At 42.7% G+C, this 24586-nt stretch overlaps 1 protein-coding gene across 4 annotated transcripts in view; it reads right to left on the reverse strand.

The window, feature by feature from the left end:
- Positions 1-11221: 11221 nt before the first annotated feature.
- LACC1 (laccase domain containing 1) overlaps positions 11222-24586 on the reverse strand; it is an 89025-nt gene continuing 75660 nt past the window's right edge. For all 4 annotated transcript variants that reach the window (XM_073580295.1, XM_073580292.1, XM_073580293.1 and 1 more), the window contains 2 exons: positions 23248-23473; positions 11222-16815 (listed from right to left, as the gene is read on the reverse strand). In XM_073580295.1, coding sequence (XP_073436396.1) covers positions 16644-16815; positions 23248-23473 — 398 coding nt within the window. In that variant the 3' untranslated portion in view covers positions 11222-16643. The remainder of the gene's footprint in view (positions 16816-23247; positions 23474-24586) is intronic.

The raw sequence follows: 24586 nt of genomic DNA on the forward strand, positions 1-24586 counted from the left end.
TGTTAAACACTATTCTGTTAGTTGCTGCCCACTGCTCCGGTTTATTTATATCTTTTTGATTCCTCTCTCTCTCTTCTCTAGTATTAGCTATCCCTCCTAGCTTTGTGTTATCAGCAAATGTAATCAGTCTACCCTCAATTCCTTCATCTAAATCGTTGATAAAGATGTTGAACAATACAGGGCCCAGGACAGAGCCCTGTGGTACCCCACTTGAGACATTCTTCCAACTGGATGTGCAGCCATTTATGACCACTCTTTGGGTCCTATCACTAAGCCAGTTTTGAATCCACCTAACAGTTGCCTTGTCCATTCCATACTTAGTCATTTTTTCAATAAGGATTGTGTGAGATACTTTGTCAAACGCTTTGCTGAAGTCAAGATATACTATATCTACAGCATTTCCCTGATCCACCCAATCAGTGATTCTGTCATAGAAGGAAATTAAGTTAGTCTGACATGACTTATTAGTTACAAACCCATGCTGACTCTGTTTAATCACTTCATTCTTATCCAGGTACTTACATACTTGTTTAATAATTTGTTCAAAGATCTTTCCTGGTATAGAAGTCAGACTCACCAGCCTATAGTTGCATGGGTCCACCTTCTTCCCCTTTTTGAAGATAGGAACAACATTTGCTCTTCTCCAGTCTTCTGAGACTTCTCCTGTTCTCCAAGAATTTTCAAAGATTATGGAGAGGGGTTCAAAAATTTCTTCTGCTATCTCCTTCAGTACTCTGGGGTGTAATTCATCTGGACCTGGAGACTTGAATTCATTTAGGTTAGCTAAGTGTTTCCTCACTATATTTCTGTTTATTGATATCCTGGATTCTTCTATTCCCTTAATAGGACAATGAAGAACAGTTGATGTTACATTTCCTTTCTGAGAGAAAACAGATGCAAAATAGGAATTTAAAAGTTTGGCCTTCTCAACATCCTGCCTTACCATTTCATCATTTTCATCCTGTAAGAATCCTATAGCATCTTTGACTTTTCTTTTACTTTTGACATATCCCCAAAATCCTTTATTATTGCTTTTGACATCTCTCGCAAGCCTCAATTCATTGTCAGCTTTAGATAATCTGATTTGTGCCCTGCAGGCTATGCAGACAGCATTATATTCTTCTTTAGATATGCCTCCCTCTTTCCATTTTGTACACATTTCTTTCTTCTTTTTTAGCATGTGCTTAAGTTCTGTGTTCATCCATCCTGGTTTCCTTAATCACTTCCTATTCTTCCCTCTTTTCGGAATTGTTAACAATTGTGCTTTGAGAATTTCATTTTTCAAGATTTCCCATCCTTCCTGGATATTTTTGTCCTTAAGGATATCCAGCCATTGGATCCCTCCAATTCTCTTTCTGAATCCCTTAAAATCTGCCTTTCTGAAATCTAACCTTGACGTCTGAGTCTTCACAGGTCTTCCTCCTCTAGTTATCCAAAATTCTAAAATAGCTTGGTCGCTACCTCCTAGGGTCCCAGTCACTTTTACCTCCTCAACCATTTCCTCCCTGTTTATAAGGATTAGATCCAAGGTAGCAGTTCCCCTTGTTTTCTCCCCTACTTTTTGGAAGATAAAGTTGTCAGCAAGAGAGGATAAGAATTTTCTTGACCTGTTAGTTTTGCCTGAGAGAGATTCCCAACAAATGTCTGGATAGTTGAAATCTCCCATGACAACTATGTCATATTTTTTGGAGAACATTTGATGCATAAAGAGTTCATCCATATCTTCAACTTGCACAAGTGGTCTGTAGTAAATGCCTATAATGGTGTCCTTTCCATTGTTCTGTCCTTGCATTCTTACCCAAACAGTTTCCACAGAACTCCCAGTCTCTACAGAACTCCCAGGCAGCAACCCCCTATAGGCAGACTGTAATATAAGGCAGCACCCCCTATAGGCAGACTGTAGTATAAGGCAGCCCCCCATCCCCTATAGGCAGACTGTAGTATAAGGCAGCCCCCCATCCCCTATAGGCAGACTGTAGTATAAGGCAGCCCCCCATCCCCTATAGGCAGCCTGTAATATAAGGCAACACCCCCACCCTATAGGCTGACTCAGTATAAGGCAGCCCCCATCCCCTATAGGCAGACTGTAGTATAAGGCAGCCTCACCATCCCCTATAGGCAAACTGTAGTACAAGGCAGCCCCCCATCCCCTATAGGCAGACTGTAGTATAAGGCAGCCTCCCCATCCCCTATAGGCAGACTGTAGTATAAGGCAGCCCCCCCATCCCCTATAGGCAGACTGTAGTATAAGGCAGCCCCCCATCCCCTATAGGCAGATTGTAGTATAAGGCAGCACCCCCCATCCCCTAAAGGTAGACAGTAAGGCAGCACCCCCACCCTATAGGTAGACTGTAGTGTAAGGCAGGCTGTAGTATAAGGCAGCCTCCCTATCCCCTTTAGGCAGACTGTAGTATAAAGCAGCCTCCCCATCTCCTATAGGCAGACTATAGCATAAGGCAGCCTGCCCATCCCATATAGGCAGACTGTAGGATAAGGCAGCCCCCATCCTCTATAGGCAGAATGTGCTATAAGGCCACTGCTGGCACCGGGCCCCCCACCTGCTCAGGGGCCCATACTGGCTAGGCGGCAGAGCAGGGAGATTGACTCTCCCTGATCTGCTGCAGAATGTAACTGTATGGGTGCGCTGCGCACGCCGATACAGTTCCAGTAGCGTAGCTCCAGGTGAGCCCCCTCAGAGCACGGGCCCTGGAGTCACCGCCCCCTCTGCCCCCCCCCCGGTAGCTACGCTACTGGAGACACCCCTCGGACCAGACCGCCCAGCAGGTAAATATAATAAAAGTGGGGCAGATATATATATCAGCCACGAAAGTGGTGGCCTTACTTCATATTGGCCAAAACTGGTAACAGGTTCCCTTTAATGACCAGGCCAAATTTTTTAAATCTGACCGATGCCACTTTATGTGGTAATAACTCTGAAACATTTCAACGGATGCCGCTGATTCTGTGTGTAATGTTACGCAAAATAATTAACAAATAACATTTCCTAAATGTCAGCTTTACATCTGAATCACTTTCTAAACATTTTTTTTGTTAGGACATTATAAGGGTTAAAGGTTGATCAGCAATTTCTCATTTTTCCAACGAAATTTACAAAGCCATTTTTTAGGTGCCAAATCACATTTGAAGTGACTTTGGCGGTCTATATGACAGAAGATACTTATGGCTGAGTTCACATGTGGCTTTTTTTTGCGTTTCCGCGGTGGTTTTAGCCGCGAAAAATAAGCATCCCATGCATTCCTATGGGATTCCGCAATGCTGTGCTAAATGCTGCGGTTTTTACCGCAGCGGAATCGCTTCGCGGTAAAAAACGCAGCATGCTCATTAATTTTGCGGAATTGCGACGATCCCGCACCCATAGGAATGCATTGTTCTGCTTACTTTCCGCATGTGGCTGTGCACACCATGCGAAAAGTAAGCAGAACATTTGCGGATGGTACCCACGGTCCGGAGGAGAGGAGACTGTCCTCCGGGCTTTGGGTACCATATCCCTGTAAAAAATAGAATTTAAAATAAAAAATATTGTTATTCTCACCTTCCGACGTCCCGCGCAGCCTTCCCGCCTCTCTCCATGCTCCCGATCCCAGTAAGCCTTTGCGAGAGATGACGTCCGTTCTCGCGGGATCGCGAAAGTCTCGCGATCATTTGCGCAACGTCATCGCGAATGACCGCGAGACGTCGCGATCCCGCGAAAACAGACATCATCGCGGTAATTGTCGCATAGGATTACTGGGACCGGGAAGGCTGCGCGGGACGTCGGAAGGTGAGAATAACAATATATTTTTTTTATTATTATTATTTTTTACATTCTATCTTTTACTATTGAGGCCGCATAGGCGGCCTCAATAGTAAAAAGTTGGTCACACTCGTCAAACACTATGTTTGACGAGTGTGACCAACCTGTCAATCAGTTCTCCAAGCGATGCTCCAGATCGCTTGGAAAACGCTAGCAATTCTGCAAGCTAATTATGCTTGCAAAATGCTAGTTTTTCCGCGGGAAAATCGCGGGAATTTAAAATGCGATTTTCCCGCGGAATGGAATTCCGGAATTCTAGCGGTAATTTCCGCGAGAGTTCCGCTGCATGTGAACCCAGCCTAAAAATGACACCATTCTAAAAAACTGAACCCCTCAAAGTACTAAAAACTACATTCAAGAAATGTATTAACACTTCAGATGCTTCACAGGAACTAAAGCAATGTTTAAGGAAAAAATGAACATTTCACTTTTTTCACAAAAATTTTACTTTAGCCCCAAATTTGTTTTTTTTTCCCAAGGGTAATAGGAAAAAATGTACCACAAAATTTGTTGTGCAATTTCTTCTGAGTATGCTGATATCCCATATGTGGGGAAACCCACTGCCTGGGAGCACAGCAGATCTCAGAAGGGAAGGGGCAATTTTTTTAACACAAAAATGCCTGGAATCGAGAGTCATGTTGCGTTTGGAGAGCCTCTTATGTGCCTAAATAGTGAAAAAAAAACACAAGTGACCCCATTTTGGAAACTAGACCCATCAAAGAATGTATTTGTAATGTGATGCGCTACGTTATGGCAGTCTATGGGTGTGTTAACGGATGCGTTACATCGCGTTAATACCGCTTTGTAACGCAATCAGTTAAACGGACTGCCATAATGCAGTGTGAACCTGGCCTTAGGCACACTAGGATTAGTAAGTGAAACTAGACCTAGCAATTTATTTCTCCCGAACATGGTGCTGCCCCATATGTTCTCAGAAATAACAGTACTGTTAGGCCAAAAGTCAGGGCGGAGAAGGACGGAGCGCTATTTGGCTTTTGGAGCACATATTTTGCTAGAATAGTTTGTGGGTGACATTTGAGGAGTCCCAAAGGTGCCAGAACAGCTAAAAAAAAACAAAAGTGACCACATTTTAGAAATTGCACCTCTCAATGAATTCCTCTCTACAGCTGCAGTGACTATTTTATAACATCCATGCCAGGCTTTTTTTCTGGAGAACTGCAAATCTGCCAGTCTAAGGCTGGTTTCACATTAGCGCTTTTTAAGCGCACGCACGGCCGGGGGTAGCTCCGCCCCAAGCCGGCTCTCTGCCTGGCGTGCCCGCCCCTTGCTTGTAGCGCCGCCTCCTAGCGCACAGCGGCGCCTGCGATCGGCGCACCCTATCTTTAGCATAGGGTGCGCAGATCGTGCGCAGGCCGTGCGCTAGTTGCGCTTTGACCTGCGCTGCGCACTTTTGACGGTGCGCCGAGCACGCCAAAATCCGAAAAGTTTGATTTTGGCACGCACGGCGCACCGTCAAGAGTGCGCAGCGCAGGTCAAAGCGCAACTAACGCACAGCCTGCGCACGATCTGCGCACCCTATGCTAAAGATAGGGTGCGCCGATCGCAGGCGCCGCTGTGCGCTAGGAGGTGGCGCTACAAGCAAGGGGCGGGCACGCCGGGAAGAGAGCCGGCTCGGGGGCGGAGCTACCCCCGGCCATGCGTGCGCTTAAAAAGCGCTAATGTGAAACCAGCCTGATACCCATACATTGTGTCAGCATCCAGTACATAGCCCCAATATATTGTAGTGCCCCCATACATTTTGCCCAGATTGTGCTTCTGGCGATACGCACCCGTAAATTAAGTGCCTTCTCTCCATTATCTTAACCCCTTCACCCCCAAGGGTGGTTTGCACGTTCATGACCGGGCCAATTTTTACAGTTCTGACCACTGTCCCTTTATGAGGTAATAACTCTAAAATGCTTCCATGGGTCCCGGTGATTCTGACACTGTTTTCTCATGACATATTGTACTTCATGTTAGTAGTAAAATTTCATTCAAATAACTTGCGTTTATTTGTGAGAAAAACGGAAATTTGGCAAAAATTTTGAAAATTTTACAATTTTCCAACTTTGAATTTTTATGCCCTTAAATCACAGAGATACGGCACACAAAAAACTTGATAAGTAACATTTCCCACATGTTTACTTTACATCAGCACAATTTTGGAACCAACATTTTTTTTTGTTAGGAAGTTATAAGGGTTAAAAATTGACCAGCGATTTCTCATTTTTGCAACACCATTTTATTTTTACAGACCACATCACATTTGAAGCCACTTTGAGGGGTCTATATGATAGAAAATACCCAAAAGTGACACCATTCTAAAAACTGCACCCTTTAAGATGCTCAAAACCACATTCAAGAAGTTCATTAACCCTTTAGGTGCGTCACAGGATTTTTTTGAATATTTAACAAAAATGAACATCTAACTTTTTTTCACAAAAAAAATACTTCAGGTTCAATTTTTTTTATTTTACCAAGGGTAACAGGAGAAATTGGACAGCAAAAGTTATTTTGCAATTTGTTCTGAGTACGCTGATACCTGATATGTGGGGGGGAACCACTGTTTCGGCGCATGGCAGAGCTCAGAAGGGAAGGAGCGCCTTTTGACTTTTTCAATGCAAAATTGGCTGAAATTCAGATCGGACGCCATGTCACGTTTGGAGAGCCCCTGATGTACCTAAACAGTGGAAACCCCCCACAAGTGACCCCATTTTGGAAACTAGACCCCCCAAGGAACTTATCTAGATATGTGGTGAGAACTTTGAACCCACAAGGGCTTCACAGAAGTTTATAACGTACAGCGGTACAATTAAAAAATCATATTTTTTCCACAAAAATGATCTTTTCACCCCCAATTTTTATTTTCCCAAGGGTAACAGGACCCTAAAAGTTATTGTGCAATTTGTCCTGAGTACGCTGATACCCCACATGTGGGGGTAAACCACTATTTGGGCGCATGGCAGAGCGCGGAAGGGAAGCAGCGCCTGTTATGAATGGGTCACCGAGGAGGGAAAAAAAAGACAAGCTTAGGCTGGTTTCACATTCGCGCTTTTTAAGCGCACGCACGGCCGGGGGTAGCTCCGCCCCCGAGCCGGCTCTCTGCCCGGCGTGCCCGCCCCTTCCTTGTAGCGCCACCTCCTAGTGCACAGCGGCGCCTGCGATCGGCGCACCCTATCTTTAGCATAGGGTGCGCAGATCGTGCGCAGGCCGTGCGCTAGTTGCGCTTTGACCTGCGCTGCGCACTTTTGACGGTGCGCCGTGCGCGCCAAAATCCAAAAAAAGTTTGATTTTGGCGCGCACGGCGCACCGTCAAAAGTGCGCAGCGCAGGTCAAAGCGCAACTAGCGCACGGCCTGCGCACGATCTGCACACCCTATGCTAAAGATAGGGTGCGCCGATCGCAGGCGCCGCTGTGCGCTAGGAGGCGGCGCTACAAGGAAGGGGCGGGCACGCCGGGCAAAGAGCCGGCTCGGGGGCGGAGCTACCCCCGGCCGTGCGTGCGCTTAAAAAGCGCGAATGTGAAACCAGCCTAAGTCTCAGAAAACCAGAGAAGTTGGTAACTATTCAGATTGCAGATCCCTGATATTAACCGCACAACTAGCAGCAGACGTGGTGCATTCCTACGATGGTCCTAGACGCCTCATCACAACCGGAGAGCTACATAAACCTAAAGCAGGAAAACAGGAAAACTAACTGCCCCAGAGCAGACCCGAAAGGAAAGACAGCCCCCCACATGTATTGACGGTGAAACAAGATGAAAACACAAACAAAGGCAGGAAAATAGGCTGAGCAAACAATGGGGCCTGGCTAACTAAAAAGGACAGGAAAGGAAAGACACTGTCTGCAATCTGCCAAAAAAAACCTACAAAAATATTGTCCAACACTTCTGATAGCAAAATTAACACTGATGTCACTAGACTTCAAAACCTTTATCAGCACTCTGAAATATTCTGAGACAGAGCAAAAAGAGACCAATCTAATAAGGGACAAAAAGCAGATTGGCAAATACTGATAAATAGGAGTGGAAATTCAGCATAGCCCCAGCAGGGGCAGGCTGATTACACAAGAAACTGAATTGACCAACAAGCGCAAGTGTGAACATAAGCAAAAAACAAACTTAACTTGAGAAGACTGGAAGAGAGCTGAAGTCCAGGACCTCAGAAGCAGACTGAATCACCAGCATTAGGATAGGGCGTCGGCTGTCTTATATCCAGTCTGATACTCCAGAGATCCAATCGTTATCTTCCTCATCAGGTGGCAGATCACTACCACTTAAACCAACCTCACTACCTCCTGTCACCACCAGAGGGAGAACGGAAGGGGAACTCTCAACTGGTGGAGCAGAAAATGAGTTCATAACAAGCGCCATTTGACGTTTTTGGCTGGAATTGAGATCTGACACCATGTCGCGTTTGGAAAGCCCCTGATGTACCAAAACAGTGGAAACCCCAACAAATGACACCATTTTGGAAACTAGACCCCCCCAAGGAACTTATCTAGTTGTGTGGTGAACACTTTAACCCCTCCAGTGCTTCACAGAAGTTTATAACGCCCGGGCGTGAAAATAAAAAATTTGTATTTTTTCCACAAACATGATCTTTTAGTCACCAATTTTTTTATTTTCCCAAGGGTACCAGGAGAAATTGGACCCCAAAAGTTGTTGTCCAATTTGTCCTGAGTACGTTGATACCCCATATGTGAGAGAAAACTACTGTATGGGCACATGTCGGGGCTCGGAAGGGAAGTAGTGACGTTTTGGAATGCAGACTTTGGTGGAATGGTCTGCGGGTGTCATGTTGCCTTTGGAGAGCCCCTAATGCACGTAAACAGTGGAAACCCCCCACAAATGACCCTATTTTGGAAACTACACCCCCTAAGGAACTTATCTAGATGTGTGGTGAGCACTTTGAACCCCCAAGGGCTTCACAGAAGTTTATAATGCCCGGGCATGAAAATAAAAAAATCGTATTTTTTCCACAAACATGATCAATTAGTCCCCAATTTTTTTATTTTCCCAAGGGTAACAGGAGGAATTGGACCCCAAAAGTTGTTGTCCAATTTGTCCTGAGTACACTGATACCCCATATGTGGGAGAAAAATATTGTACGGGCACATGTCGGGGCTCGGAAGGGAAGTAGTGACGTTTTGGAATGCAGACTTTGATGGAATGGTCCGCGGGTGTCATGTGCGTTTGGAGAGCCCCTGATGTACCTAAACTATTGAAACTCCCCACAAGTGACCCCATTTTGGACACTATACCCCCCACGGAACTTATGTAGATGTGTGGTGAGCACTTTGAACCCCCAAGTGCTTCACAGAAGTTTATAACGCCTGGGCGTGAAAATAAAAAAATCATTTTTTTCCACAAAAATGAAATTTTTGCCCAAAATTTTTTATTTTCCTAACGGTAACAGGAGAAATTGAACCCCAAAAGTTGTTTTGCAATTTGTCCTGAGTAGGCTGATGCCCTACATGTGGGGGTAAAACACTGTTTGGGCGCATGGCAGAGCTTGGAAGGGAAGGAGCACCATTTGACTTTTTCAACTCAGAATTGGCTGGAATTGAGATCAGACGCCGTGTTGCATTTGGAGAGCACCTGATGTGCCCAAACAGTGGAAACCCCCAATTCTAACTCCAACCCTAACGCCAACACACCCCTAACCCGAATCTCAGCCCTAACCCTAGCCCTAACCCTAACCCTAGCCCTGGCCCTAACCCTAGCCCTTACCCTAACCCTAATGGGAAAATGGAAATAAATACATTTTCTTTTAATTTTATTATTTTTCCCTTACTAAGGTGGTGATAATGGGGGGTTTGATTTACTATTTATGCGGTTTTTATATTTGGCAGCTGTCATACGCTAAAAGACGCTTTTTATTGTAAAAATAGTTTTTGCATCATCACATATTGAGAGCTATAATTTTTCCGTATTTTGACCTACCGAGTCATGTGAGGTCTTATTGTTTGCGGGACAAGTTGACGTTTTTATTGGTACCATTTTCGAGCACGTGACATTTTTTGATCGCTTTTTAGTCCGATTTTTGGGACGCAGAATGAAAAAAAACCAGCGTTTCATGAATTTCTTTAGGGGGGTGCGTTTACACCGTTCTGTGTGCGGTAAAATTGATAAAGCGGTTTTATTCTTCGCGTCAGTACGGTTACAGCGATACCTCATTTAGGTCTTTTTTATGTTTTGTCGGTTTTATGCAATGAAAACTATTTTATATAAAAAATAATTATTTTTGCATCGCTTTATTCTGCGAGCTATAACTTTTTTATTTTTTCGCTGATGATGCTGTGTGGTGGCTTGGTTTTTGGGGCCCATGGACGGGATAGTACGTCTGATGTCAGGAAGGGGTTAATGCCAAACATGTGGCCGCTTACTGCGGTTTAAGCACAGTGGGGCTCAGAAGGCTTGGGGACATTTGGATTTTGGGAGAGCAGGATTCACTGGTTTTTATCTGAGGGATGGGAGTCATGTCGCTTTTCCTGAGTCTTTGTTCTACCAGTAATCTGGGAACCCCCTATAGTTCCAGTGACAGATGACGGACCTGAGTGGGGGCTGGTTTTGTATAGGATAAATTAGGGTTTTTATTGGTAACATTTTGGAATACAATATATTTTTCGATCACTTCCAATATAAGGCTGGTATCACATTCTTGTGTTCTACGCTGAGTGCTTATGTCAGGATTTTCGGGTAAATCGCACAAAAATGTGATTCAGACAAAACCTCCAACTAAACCACCCACCATGAGACAAATGGAGACACTTTGTACTCTGTTTGGCATCTGCTCCGGTGCTATCCATCTTTTTAGGCGTGCACAGATCTGTAGTCATCCACACTTGTGTGCTAAGAAGAACCCGAATAGGATACAACACCGCCAGAGCAGAGACCAGTCCAAAGTGACTCCATCTGCCTCATAAGTGAGTGGTTTGGTCTCTGATGTTTTTTGAACCGTGGTTTTGGGGAACTTACACCAAAACCTGGATGGAAGCGCTCAGTGGAGAGCGCAAGATAAATGTGAGCTGAGCCTTATTCAGATTTTTTGGGAGGTAGAATGAACAAATGGACAGCAGTACAATAATACCACTTATTTTTATTTTTGTGCTATTCACTGTGCAGTATAAGTGATAAGGCAGATTTATTCTTTGGGTTGCTGTGATTACAGTGATGCCAGATTTATACGGGTTTTTTATGTTTTGCTTTATTATAAAAAGTAGTTTTTTTTCATTGCCACATTCTGAGAGCTGTAACTTTTTTATTTTGTAACAATCAGAGATGTATGAGGGCTTATATTTTGCGGGACAAGTTGCAAATATTTTTGGTAACATTTTGGGGTACATAATATTTTTTGATCACTTTTTATTCAGAGTTTTCAAACACAGATTGAACAAAAAACAGCAATTCAGTTAATGTTTTTATTTTTTGCGCCGTTCACCATGAATTAAAAGTGATAAGACCCATTTGTTCATCGGGTCGGTATGATTACAGCAACACCAAATTTACAGTGCCTTGCAAAAGTATTCAGCCCCCTGGAACTTTTCAACCTTTTCCCACATATCATGCTTCAAACATAAAGATACCAAATGTAAATTTTTGGTGAAGAATCAACAACAAGTGTAACACAATTGTGAAGTTGAATGAAATTTATTGGTTATTTTAAATTACAATTACAGTATATATAGTGGGTATGGAAAGTATTCAGATATTCAGACCCCTTTAAATTTTTCACTCTTTGCTTCATTGCAGCCATTTGGTAAATTCAAATAAGTTCATTTTTTTCTCATTAATGTACACTCTGCACCCCATCTTGGTTGAAAAAACAGAAATGTAGAGATTTATGCAAATTTATTAAAAAAGAAAAACTGAAATATCACATGGTCATAAGTATTCTGACCCTTTGCTCAGTATTGAGTAGAAGCACCCTTTTGAGCTAGTACAGCCATGAGTCTTTTTGGAATTGATGCAACAAGTTTTCCACACCTGGAATTGGGGATCCACTGCCATTCTTTCTTGCAGATCCTCTTCAGTTCCGTCAGGTCGGATGATGAACGTTGGTGGACAGCCATTTTCAGGTCTCTCCAGAGATGCTCAATTGGGTTTAGGTCTGGACTCTGGCTGGGCCAGTTAAGAATGGTCACAGAGTTGTTGTGAAGCCACTCCTTTGTTAATTTAGCTGTGTGCTTAGGGTCATTGTCATGTTGGAAGGTGAACCTTCGGCCAAGTCTGAGGTCCAGAGCACTCTGGAAGAGGTTTTCATCCACGATATCTCTGTACTTAGTCGCATTCATGTTTCCTTCAATTGCAACCAGTTGTCCTGTCCCTGCAGCTGAAAAACTTCCCCATATCATGATGCTGCCACCATCATGTTTCACTGTTGGGATTGTATTGGGCAGGTGTGCAGTACCTAGCTTTCTCCAAACCTACCACTTAGAATTATCACCAGAAAGGTCTATCTTCGTCTCATCAGACCAGAGAATCTTATTTCTCATTGCCTGGGAAATAGCAAACTCCATGCGGGCTTTCATATGTCTTTCATATGTCTTGCACTGAGGAGAGGCTTCCATCGGGCTGCTCTGCCATGAATGCCCAACTAGTGGAGGGCTGCAGTGATAGTTGACTTTGTGGAACTTTCTCCCATCTCCCTACTGCATCTGTGGAGCTCAACCACAGTGATCTTGGGGTTCTTCTTTATCTCTCTCACCAAGGTTCTTCTCCCACGATTGCTCAGTTTGGCTGGACGGCCTGTTCTAGGAAGACTTCTGGTAGTCCCAAACGTCTTCCATTTAAGGATTATGGAGGCCACTGTGCTTAGGAACCTTGAGTATTGCAGAAATTCTTTTGTAACCTTGCCAGATCTATGCCTTGCCATAATTCTGTCTCTGACAATTCTGTTTGGTCTGACATGCACTGTCAGCTCTGAGGTCTTATATAGTCAGATGTGTGCCTTTCCAAATCAAGTCCTATCAGTTTAATTAAACACAGCTGGGCTCCATTGAAGGAGTGGAACCATCTCAAGGAGGATCACAAGGAAATGGACAGCATGTGACTTAAATATGAGTGTAATATTTCGTTTTTTCGCTTTTAATAAATTTGCAAAAATTTCTACATTTTTGTTTTTTTTCAGTCAAGATGGGGTGCAGAATGTACATTAATGAGAAAAAAAAATAACTTTTGTTAATTTACCAAATGGCTGCAATAAAACACAGAGTGAAAAATTTAAAGGGGTCTGAATAACTTCCGTACCCACTGTGTATATATATATGTATGTGTATGTGTGTAAGAGGAGGGCAGGACTGTAGTCGCAGCCGAGGATATCGGGGCTCTGGTGTCCTGACCTCCCCCACAGAAATATCATCTACTCTCTTCATTATTTATTATGTGCTATACCCTGCTGTTGGTGCCCCATTAGATGGATTTTTTAATTTTGGTAATCTAATAACCTTTATTGTATTTTTATGATCAATTTTCTGCATTTAGTATTTATTTAGTACAAAAAACTTTGTAGTAATATTAGCATTCTTCTAATAATATTTCATTATTATTTATATAGTGTGGTTGATTTGCTCACTTGTCTGCTCACAGAGAAATGAAAGATAACATATAGTGCACTCCATATTGCTGTGTGGATCCACCCGCTCAGGAAAAACAACAGGGTTCAGTAATTAGACTATACTACAAACAGAGGTCTGGCGCTCTCACCTCCAGGCACACCTAACACCGCATGTCTCAGAAGGCTGACTATTTACCTTCTAAACCACACCCTGGGAAGGAGATAAGGTGAACAGTCTCCCACACTGTCTTCAGCTGATCACTTAAAAACCTAGTCGCTAACATGGCAGATTAACCCCTCTCAGCAGTTTGCGTGCCAAAGCATTTTTCTAGGTTCATATCACTGAAGCTAACAACCTCAGTGACACATATGTCCCATCCAGTACTTTACCAGTGACTCTGTCACAATAGCCATCAGCCTCCGTAATGCTAACAGTGGCACAATATGATACGTTGTAGCAATTACAAAAGACTGTGTGCTACATATTAGTGAAACAATGCTTATACATTAGCTTGGATCCCTGCCCAAGTGAACTTCCATTCTATAGTAAATAAGAGACACAGGTCACAAAATGGAGAAAGCATCTCTATACTTGTCAGATGGAGGTGACAATTTAGGTCCGATCATGCTTGTTGTTGGTACAGGTGAGTTTTAAGGAACATTTGAAAGTTTGGAAGGTTGGACAATATTGGATCCAGTGAAAATGGGAGCTCAGAAAGAGAAGCAGAAGAGACGTTTTCTTTGCGAGAGTGTAATTATAGTTGTACAAAGTAAAAATTCCACAAGTGGTTGAATCAAAGCGTATCTGTTATTTCCAAAGCGTTTCAAAATACACTGCCATGTGTATTTAAATGAGGAAAGACATAACCTCTGACAGTTACATCATCCATGTTCTGCATTTATCAGCAGTTTTTTCCTCGTCTGTCTCCAGCTCTAATTTTCAGTTCTCTCTGAGATTGTGGGAAAACACTAGATGTGATGATACCTCAAACACAGTTCACAGAGACAAGAGGAATTCCAGGACTTCCTTCTCTGCAACACACAGACAGAATCAGAAGCAGCAGCTCGGAAGACATTATACAGCAATTCTGAGCATTGTGGCTGTGAATTCACCACTGAAGTAAAATACATTTACTCCAAACAGAAGCTTGATCTGCCTGTGGCTGCCTGGGTCACTGTGCTGAGTTTTCCTTACTCCTCCTCATCCTCTATCTCCATATACTTCATTATGTTCGGCAAATTAATGCCTCACTGTGGTGGCAGTCTATCTTGCTTTGACCAAGACAGATTTAAGCTTTTTTTTCAGAGTGGACAATGAGTTTAGTATGCCATGGTGAGGGGAAAATGTGGCTCATAAGTGGAGTAAGAGTTCTATGATAAAATATACTGCTCAAAAAATAAAGGGAACACTTAAATAACAAAATGTAACTCCAAGTAAGGCTACTTTCACACATCAGTTTTTTGCCGTCAGGCAGGATCCGGCTATTTTTAGAAAAAACGGATCCGGCATAAATTTTGGAGAACTGTAGAAACGGATCCGTTTTTTTGCTGGATCCGTCTAGCAGGTTATATCTGTTCCTGGGAGCTGGCCAATTGGATCTGAGCATGCGCAGACTTAAAAAAAACAGATCCGGTGGCTGGATCCGTCTTTTTCTGGATCCGGCGCATTCCGGCGCCCATAGACTTTCATTGTAGCAAAAAGCTAGAAGCGCCGGATCCGGCGCTTCCGGCTTTTTCGCCGGAGACAAAAAACGTTACAGTAGCCGTTTTTTCCAGACGCCGGAATGAGACAAGTTGCCGGATCCGGTTTTACAAAAAAAAGCCGGATCGCGCCTGAAGGCAAAAAACTGATGTGTGAAAGAGGCCTAAGTCACACTTCTGTCAAATCAACACTGATTGTGTTTCAATTTCTCCTGCTGTTTTCCCAATGGAATAAACAGCAGGTAGAAATGATAGGAAGGTCACTAACATCCATGTGTATGCTCAGTAAGAGTGTCTAGTGTTCCCTTTATTTTTTTGAGCAGTATATATATGTCTGTACTAGTGATTTATTCAGTTGGTTAAAAAATTAGAAACCATTTAAATAAGAGTTTTTCAGTATAAAATACATCTGTATATACAGCTCTGGAAAAAATTAAGAGACCTCCACATCAAAACCCTGTCATGGGCAGCCCATTCTCCAGACCTGAACCCCATTGAAAACCTGTGGAATGTAATCAAGAGGATGATGGATAGTCACAAGCCATCAAACAAAGAAGGACTGCTTAAATTTTTGCGCCAGAATCAGTGTGAAAGACTGGTGGAAATTCGCATGCCAAGACACATGAAAGCTGTGACTAAAAATCATGGTTATTCCACAAAATATTGATTTCTGAACTCTTCCTGAGTTAAAACATTAGTATTGTTGTTTCTAAATGATTATGAACTTGTTTTCTTTGCATTATTTGAGGTCTGAAAGCACTACATTTTTTAATTTTGACTCTCATTTTCAGAAAAAAAAAATACAAAATGTATTGCTTGCAAATTTGGAGACATGTTGTCAGTAGTTTATAGAATACATGAACAATTTACATTTTACTAAAAAATATGCCTATAAAGAGGAAAATCAAGCTGAACATTTTAAAGTGGTCTCTTAATTTTTGCCAGAGCTATATATATATACAGTTAGGTCCATATATATTTGGACAGAGACAACATTTTTCTAATTTTGGTTCTAGACATTACCACAATGAATTTTAAACAAAACAATTCAGATGCAGTTGAAGTTCAGACTTTCAGCTTTCATTTGAGGGTATCCACATTAAACTTGGATGAAGGGTTTGGGAGTTTCAGCTCCTTAACATGTGCCACCCTGTTTTTAAAGGGACCAAAAGTAATTGGACAATTATCTCCACTACTAGATTTATGTAGACAACAACGAAGAGCTGTAAGTGATGTGTGACTTCTGCAGTCATGTTAGGTGCTCAAAGTGTTCACCATTAACATCCAGCCACTTTTGATTTTGTTGAACTACTGCACAAATAACTTTAGATCGTGTCCACAGGGATTGTTCTGAGTGACATTTAAATTTCTTTGGTTCTCTGCTGACGTCCAAGTGTGGGATCTAACAATCATGCGTTTACATACATCTTTATAATACATATATGTATAGACTGTATATACAGATTAATGCAAGTACACTGTACACAAACAGGATGCATAGTAGAAGGTATGTAGCATTTATCTTACAATTAAATCACACATCTTTAGTCCTTTTGAATATGGAGACAGCCACTACTTTATAGATATGAAACAGATTTGAGTGCCAAAATTATTCCCATCCCGAACATGGGAAAAAAATTTGTCTGAGTGGCAGGAGGTGCAGAGTGTGATATTTTGACTCTTGTCTTCTATGGTATCATCCTGAATATTCTGTGGTAAAATACCACCACGTTCCAGGAGAATCCTTCAAGGGGGGAAAAAAAGAAGAAACAAAATCAGATGAACCAGACCATTCACTTTATATTAGCTTCACTTTAAAGATGATCAGTATGTATTAGGGTTTAAAGAAAACTGACTGTAGTCCACCTCTTATCACAGGAGTGGCACTGTTTGGTTGCCCCATTATAAGCCCCTTCACATTTCGCAGCACCTACAATTTAGCCTCTGCACGCTGTTGTTGCGGGTAGCGTGCAGAGGCTAAATTGTAATTGATGAGGTCACAGGAGTGGAGGAGTCAGGGGCCCCTGATCATGGGACACCTGACTCCTCCCCTCCTGTGACCTCATCACAGGACCTGTGCGCACAGCCCTCGGTGTATACAGGACTCTGCTGTGCTGGTTGTCATGGTGCTGGATGAGGGAAGTTTATGTGTGGGGTCAGGAGGGGTTTACAGGGTGGATGTAGCAGAGCCGTGTGTGTACAAGGTGTACGGAGTGGAGCTGCGCGTGTACGAGGTGTACGGAGAGGAGCCGCATGTGTACGAGGTGTACGGAGCGGAGTCGCGCGTGTGCGAGATGTGCGGAGCAGAAATGTTTACGAGGTGTATGGAGCAGAGCTGTGTGTGTGTACGAGGTGTACGGAGTGGAGCCACATGTGTACGAGGTGTACGGAGCGGAGCCGTGTGTGTATGAGGTGTACGGAGCAGAGAAGTGTACAAGGTGTACGGAGCGGAGCCGTGTGTATGAGATCTACGGAACGGAGCAGTGTGTGTACGAGGTGTGCAGAGCGGAGCCGCGTGCGTACGAGGTGTACGGAGCAGAGCCGCGTGTGTACGAGGTGTACAGAGCAGAGCCATGTGTACGGGGTTTATGGAGCAAAGCCGCGTGTGTACGGGGTGTACGGAGCGGAGCCGCGTGTGTACGGGGAGTACAAAACTAAGTGTACGGAGCAGAGCCGTGTGTGTACGGAGTGGAGCAGAGCTGTGCATGTACGGAACGGAGCAGAGCCGTGTGTGTACGGTGTGGAGCCACGTGTGTATGGAGGTGTATGGAGAAAAATCATATGTGTACAAGGTTTACGGAGTGGAGCCATGTGTGTACAGGGTGTACAGAGCGCGGCTGCGTGTGTACAAGGTGTATGGAGCAGAGCCACATGTGTACAAGGTTTATGGAGTGGAGCCGTGTGTGTGCGAGGTGTATGGAGCGGAGCCATGTGTGTACGAGGCATACAAAGCGGAACCTTGTGTGTATGAGGTGTTGGAGCCATACGTGTACAAGGTGTATGGTGGGGAGCATTCATACCTCCCAATCGTCCCGGATCCAGCGGGACAGTCCCGATTTTGAGAGAGAGTCTGCCCCACTGCCCCAGCCGGGAGCTTACTTTTCCTGTGGACACAGGAGTACATGGCAGAGCCCCGAGGAGCACTTTAAAATTTGCACGTGACGTTCCACCGGAAGTGACGTGCTAGAAGCTGACCGGAAATGAGGTAATTTCGGGAGGAGATTGTGACGAAACCATGGAGGCACTTCAGGGAATGCTTCAGATCCATCATCGTGTCCTCCTATGACATTGTGGACAGCAAGATCACCTTGGACTCGGGGATGTCGGCCATGTGAACAAATCATGATATGTCCTGCATCAGGAGGCTCAGGTGGGCACTACAATGGGAGCCGGGCTGCTATAGTATCTTTATAGAATCTTTCTTTCTTTCTCTCTCTGTTTCTTTCCCTCTCTCTCTCTGTTCTTTCTTTCTCTCTCTAATCTTTCTTCTTTTATTTCTCTCTCTCTCTGCTCTTTCTTTCTTTCCTCTCTCTCCCTCTTCTTTCTTTCTCTTTCTCTCTGCTCTTTCTTTCTCCTCTTCCTTTCATTCTCTCTCTGTTCTTTCTTTGGCTCTGTTCTTTCTTTCTTTCTCTCTCTGTTCTTTCTTTCTCTCTGTTCTCTTTCTTTCTTTCTCTCTGTTCTTTCTCTCTCTCTGTTCTTTCTTTCTCTCTCTAATCTTTCTTTTTTTATTTTTCTCTCTCTCTGTTCTTCCTTTCTTTACTCTCTTTCTCTCTCTCTTTCTCTCTCTCTTCTTTCTTTTTTCTTTCTCACTGTTCTTTCTTTCTTTCTCCTCTTCCTTTCTCTCTCTGTTCTTTCTTTCCCCTCTTTCTTTCTCTCTCTGCTTTTTCTTTCTCTCTGTTCTTTCTTTCTCTCTGTTCTCTTTCTTTTCCTCTTTCTCTCTGTTCTTTCTCTCTCTGTTCTTTCTTTCCTCTCTTTCTCTCTCTCTGTTCTTTCTTTCTCTCTCTAATCTTTCTTTTTTTTTTCTTTCTCTGTTCTTTCTTTCTTTCCCCTCTTCCTTTCTCTCTCTCTCTGTTCTTTCTTTCTTCCCCTCTTTCTTTCTCTCTGTAATCTTTCTTTCTCTCTCTTCTTGTTTTCTCTCTGTTCTTTCTCTCTCTGTTCTTTCTTTCTCTCTCTGTTCTTCCTTTCTCTCTCTGTTCTTCCTTTCTCTCTCTGTTCTTTCTTTCTCTCTCTGTTCTCTTTCTTTCTCCTCTTTGTTTCTTTCTTTCTCTGGTCTTTCTCTCTCGCTTTTCTTTCTTTCTTTCCTCTTTCTCTCTCTGTTCTTTCTCTCTCTCTGTTCTTTCTTTCTTTTCCCTCTTTCTTTCTTTCTCTCTCTGTTCTTTCTTTCTTTCCCCTCTTTCTTACTTTCTTTCTCTCTCTGTTTTTTATGTCTTTCCCTTCTTTCTTTTTTCTCTCTCTGTTCTTTTTTCTGTCCACTCTTTCTTTCTCTCTCTGTTCTTTTTCTTTCTTCATTCTTTCTCTCTGTTCTTTCTTTCCCCTCTTTCTTTCTTTCTTTCTTTCTTTCTCTCTGTTCTTTCTCCTCTTTCTTTCTCTTTCTCTGTTCTTTCTTTCACTCTGTTCTTTCTTTCTTTCTCTTTCTTTCCCCTTTTTCTTTCTCTCTCTAATATTTCATTCTTTCTCTCTAATCTTTCTTTCTCTCTCTGTTCTTTCTTTCTCTCTCTCTGTTCTTACTTTCTTTCTGTTCTTTCTTTCTCTCCCCTCTTTCTTTCTTTTTTCTCCCTGTTCTTTCTCTCTCTGTTTTTTCTTTCTCACCTTTCTTTCTACCTCTCTGTTCTTTCTTTCTCTCTATTCTTTTCTATTTCTTTCTTTCCCCTCTTTCTTTCTTTCTCTGTTCTTTCTTTCCCCTCTTTCTTTATTTTCTCTCTCTGTTCTTTTTCTGTCCCCTCTTTCTTTCTCTCTCTGTTCTTTCTTTCTCTGTTTCTCTCTTTCTCTCTCTCTCTGTTCTTTCTTTCTTTCTTTCTTTCCCCTTTCTATCTTTCTCTCTGTGTTCTTTCCCCTCTTTTTCTTTCTCTCTCTGTTCTTTCTTTCTCTCCCCTCTTTCTTTCTCTCTCTGTTCTTTCTTTCCCCTCTTTCTTTCTCTGTTCCTTTCTGTTCTTTCTTTCTCTCTCTGTCCTTTTTTCTTTCCCCTCTTTCTCTCTCTGTTCTTTCTTTGTTTCTCTCTGTTCTTTATTCCCCCTCTTTGTTTCTCTCTCCCTCTCTGTTCTTTGTTTCTTTCCCCTCTTTCTTTTTTTTCTCTCTCTCTGTTCTTTTTTTCTGTCCCCTCTTTCTTTCTCTCTCTGTTTCTTTCTTTCTTCTTTTTTTCCTCTCTCTGTTCTTTCCCCTCTTTATTTCTCTCTATCTTCTTTCTTTCCCCTCTTTCTTTCTTTCTTTCTTTCTTTCTCTGTTCTTTCTTTCTCTTTCTGTTTTCTTTTTTTTCTCTCTCTGTTCTTTGTTTCTTTTCCTCAGTACCAGTCAGTGTGCCCACAGTACCACCCACTGTGCCCATAATGACAGCCACTGTGCTCTCAGTACCAGTCAGTATGATCAGCAGTGCTAAATGGGTATGGCTGGGGCATGGATATGGGTGTGACTAGTTGTGAAATGGGTGTGGTCAGGGGGCATGGCCTAAAATTTGCATATATACATATACCTACAAACATATGGAAAAAAATGCCAAATATTTTTTAAAAAAATAGATAAATCTTTATTGAACAAAAAATTGCATAAAATTTAAAATTTCAATGGGAAAAACAAGTTTCAGATCTGCAAACACAGGGGTAGCTATACCTAAAGTATATGGTATGTTTGGTATCACTTTTTAGAAGTAATTAAAATCCTTTTTATATAAAGGATCAAAAGGAAGTAAAAATGAGCAAAAAAGTACTTCCCTTATGTGAATTTAACCCATATTCATTACATCAAAAAAAGGGGGCCATTATGCTGTATGAAGTAATATATGGTGCCAATTATACTGTATGAAGTAATATATGGGTCCCATTATGCTGTATGAATAATATATGGGGCCCAATAGGCCAATATACTGTATGAAGTAATACATGGGGCCCATTATACTGTATGGAGCATTATATGGGGCCCATAATACTGTATGGAGAATTATGTGGGGATAGGGGATCACTTTCTATTTGTTGTGGATCTGACCGCTGGGACCCCCATGATCCTGGGAAACGTAACTTTGAAGAGCACCATGTAAATGGAACTGTGGTCAATCATACGCAATGTGGTGCCATTCACATGTGGCTCTTCAAATAACTCCTTTAAGAGAGTGATGAGTGGATGACAAAGTATAGCAAAAATTCACTGATCGGGGCTGATGAGTGTTATAGTTTGTGGGCTGGTGGGATTTGTGTGGCAGGGCTGCATTTTTGTCCCAGTCCGGCCCTGTGCCAGGCCTACCATTGCCATTACTGACCCTTGTTCTGGATACTTCTGTGTTGATCTTGTACGTGCGTGTGATGGCATTGACATCCTTGTGTTTGGACACCTTTTTTTTCTATTTATCTAAATTAAAATGTCCACTATTGAACTAAGTTTTACAGGATAGATATAAAAATTTACTTTGTGTGCGGGGGGGGGCATCATTTTGCTGTTCGCCTCAGGCAGCAGAGAGGCTAGGTTCACCCCTGTCTGTGTACCTCGTATTGGGCAGTTAGCCCTGAAATTGTGATCTAGTAAAATAATGATGCTGGTCGCAGAAGACATGAGCAGCACTTTGCCCTAAACAGCACCATGTGGGGATCTGTGCCTTCTTTTCTATGCCGGGCACTAAAAATTGCTGCGCATATCTGAACATCTTATTCCATGAGTGAACACAATGGAATCCCGTTCTTGAGATAGGTGTAGATCAAACTGCTTGCTGCTTGGCCATTTATGGCATATTCTATCAATCTCCCATAAATATGCCATATCAATAGAATATGCCATAAATGTCACAGACAGACAAGCCCTTTATCTATTTGGCTTTAGTTTAAAAATACATGACATATTTAACATGGCTCTTTTAAAGGAATTTCAGGTCAGACCATGAATATTTGTTTGGTGCATGTACAAATTGTGGCATCAGCACAATAAAGGACCTGCTCATCCATGTGGCTTACTTGAACTAAATCAAACCTAAAAATTCTATTTAAAAACATGTTTAGCAATAACATCCAGGACAAAGCATGATGTAGTAGGCACAGGGAAGAGAAACATGAACATTCATTTAATTTTGAGCGCACAAGACTTCACAATGTTCTCCTAGCTCAATAAAACATTTTTTCCCTGGAGAACTTTGGACATGAATTATTGACACTGGCTAAAAATATAGCGTTCTGATTCCTCCCCTCTAGTACTTGACCCATTTACAGCAGTTTTCTGATGCTGAAGGTATCTGTCTTGAAGTGAGCTTAAACTTGTCAATGTAAAATACAGAAACATTGTGCATGTATTTCCTACTACAGCTATTTGCATAAAGCAGTAAAACATTATCGGTCATTTCTTGTGCATGTGGCCCTGTCAGTGTATAATATACGATTACATTATACACCGGGAGGGAGCGGGATAAGATTGGCACCATCCTCCCTTTTCATGGGAATTATAAACATGTGCTGCTCTAAAACTCCCATATACATTAGCTGAAGCCACCTGTTCTGTGTAATAAGGCTGCCATAATGATGAGCAGGACCAGTTTTTTTTGTTATGTATCATGCTGTGGGGGTAGAGACCCTGATGCCAGCGATGTGTCACTTACAGAGCTGCTTGGTACTGTTTTGATAAAATCACTGTAGATTTAGCAATTGTTTGAACTCTGAGCTCACACCACTGATTGGCAGCTTTCTGTGTGCCCTGTACATTAGCAGAAAGCTGCCAATCAATGGTGGGGGAGATACACAGAGCAGGTGACTAGAAGGCACAAGACACTTAGTCCTATAATGATAATCTACTGCTTAAACACTGTATTTATTGAATCAGCAACACACAGTGCAGTAAGTGACACATCTCTGGATTCAGGGTACCTGGCCCTACCTTATCCTGCTCTCAGATTACATTGCAAAAACCTGCTGACAAATTCCTTCAAGGAAAATCACCTTTATCTGAACAATGCAGTTAATTTGAATACATGAAACAAAGACTGACTTACCGTGTTGCTCTTCTGATATCAACATATGGATTAGGGGACTGAAATTGTTGGACACAAAAGGGGTCAATGTCATAAAAGGCCTTGGCTTCCTCTTGTGTTAATGTAAAGCAACACGGTCCAACAGATGGGCCCAGGACTACTCGGATGTCCTTCGCATCACTACCGTACTCTGATATCATGGCGTTTACTGTGGCCATAGAGACTCCTAACAAGGTGCCTTTCCAGCCTAATAAAAATACACACAAGTTTGGATTGTAGTTATATGAAGAACAGACACTTGACATTTCCTATCCTCAAAAGTATGTTGCTAATGATGTTTTTTTTTTAGCAATGAAGAAAAACTGATCTATATACCATAATACCAATACTAGATATGCAAGAGTTTGGCATGCTTTATAAATCAGCATTTATTCTGCCAATATTTTAAGCAGAGTAAGCTATATGCAAGTGCTGGCTGTGTACTTCTTTCATTTTCCCCCAAAATAGGCACATTAATGTGCCCAAATAATACAATCATAACTGACTATATAACGATGATGTGTGATTGAGGATGCAAGCTTTGGGTCCCTAAGGCTATGTGTTCACGTTGCAGAAATGCTGTGGAATTGTCCGCAGCATTTCCGCAACTCCTTGCCGTGGGTAAAACGCATGCGGAATTCGCATGTGTTTTCCAGCAAAACACAAGCGTTTTCAGCTTGCAGAATGATAGCGTTTTCCAAGCGATTTGAAGCATCGCTTGGAAAAGTGATTGACAGGTTGGTCTCACCTGTCAAGCATAGTGCTTGACAAGTGTGACCAACTTTTTACTATTGATGCTGCCTATGCAGCATCAGTAGTAAAAGATAGGATGTTAAAAATAATTAAAAAAAATAAAAAATAGGGATATACTCACCTACTTGCGGCCCCCGATCTCCTCAGCGGCGAACCCAGTCCTCAGCGGCGCTGCCGGTAAGTTCCGTTCCCAGGCATGCTTTGTGCAAAGGACCTTTGTGACGTCATGGTCGCGTGACTGCTACGTCATCAGAAGTCATTCTCACAAAGCACGCCTGGGAACGGAACTTGCCAGCAGCGCCGCTGAGTAGAGTTAAGCGAAACAGGTCGGTCAGATTCAAAAGTCGCCGACTTTCGCCAAAGTTGGGTTTCGCCGATCGAAACCCGACCCAAGCGTGAGGTCGGCCATGAGGTAGCCGATTAGCTCGCCAAAGTCCGTATACAAATACACGGAGCTTGACAATTTTCCATACAGACACCGTCTAGCGGTGTACGCTCCTCACACACTACCGTGTACCGGCTGGCATCATGGACAAATAGAAGCTATCTGGGTGGGACTCTGGAAGAA

Source organism: Dendrobates tinctorius, unplaced genomic scaffold (genome assembly GCF_039654945.1).
Source record: "Dendrobates tinctorius isolate UK_male_01 unplaced genomic scaffold, ASM3965494v1 ptg000064l, whole genome shotgun sequence".
NCBI classification, from domain to species: Eukaryota; Metazoa; Chordata; class Amphibia; order Anura; family Dendrobatidae; genus Dendrobates; species Dendrobates tinctorius.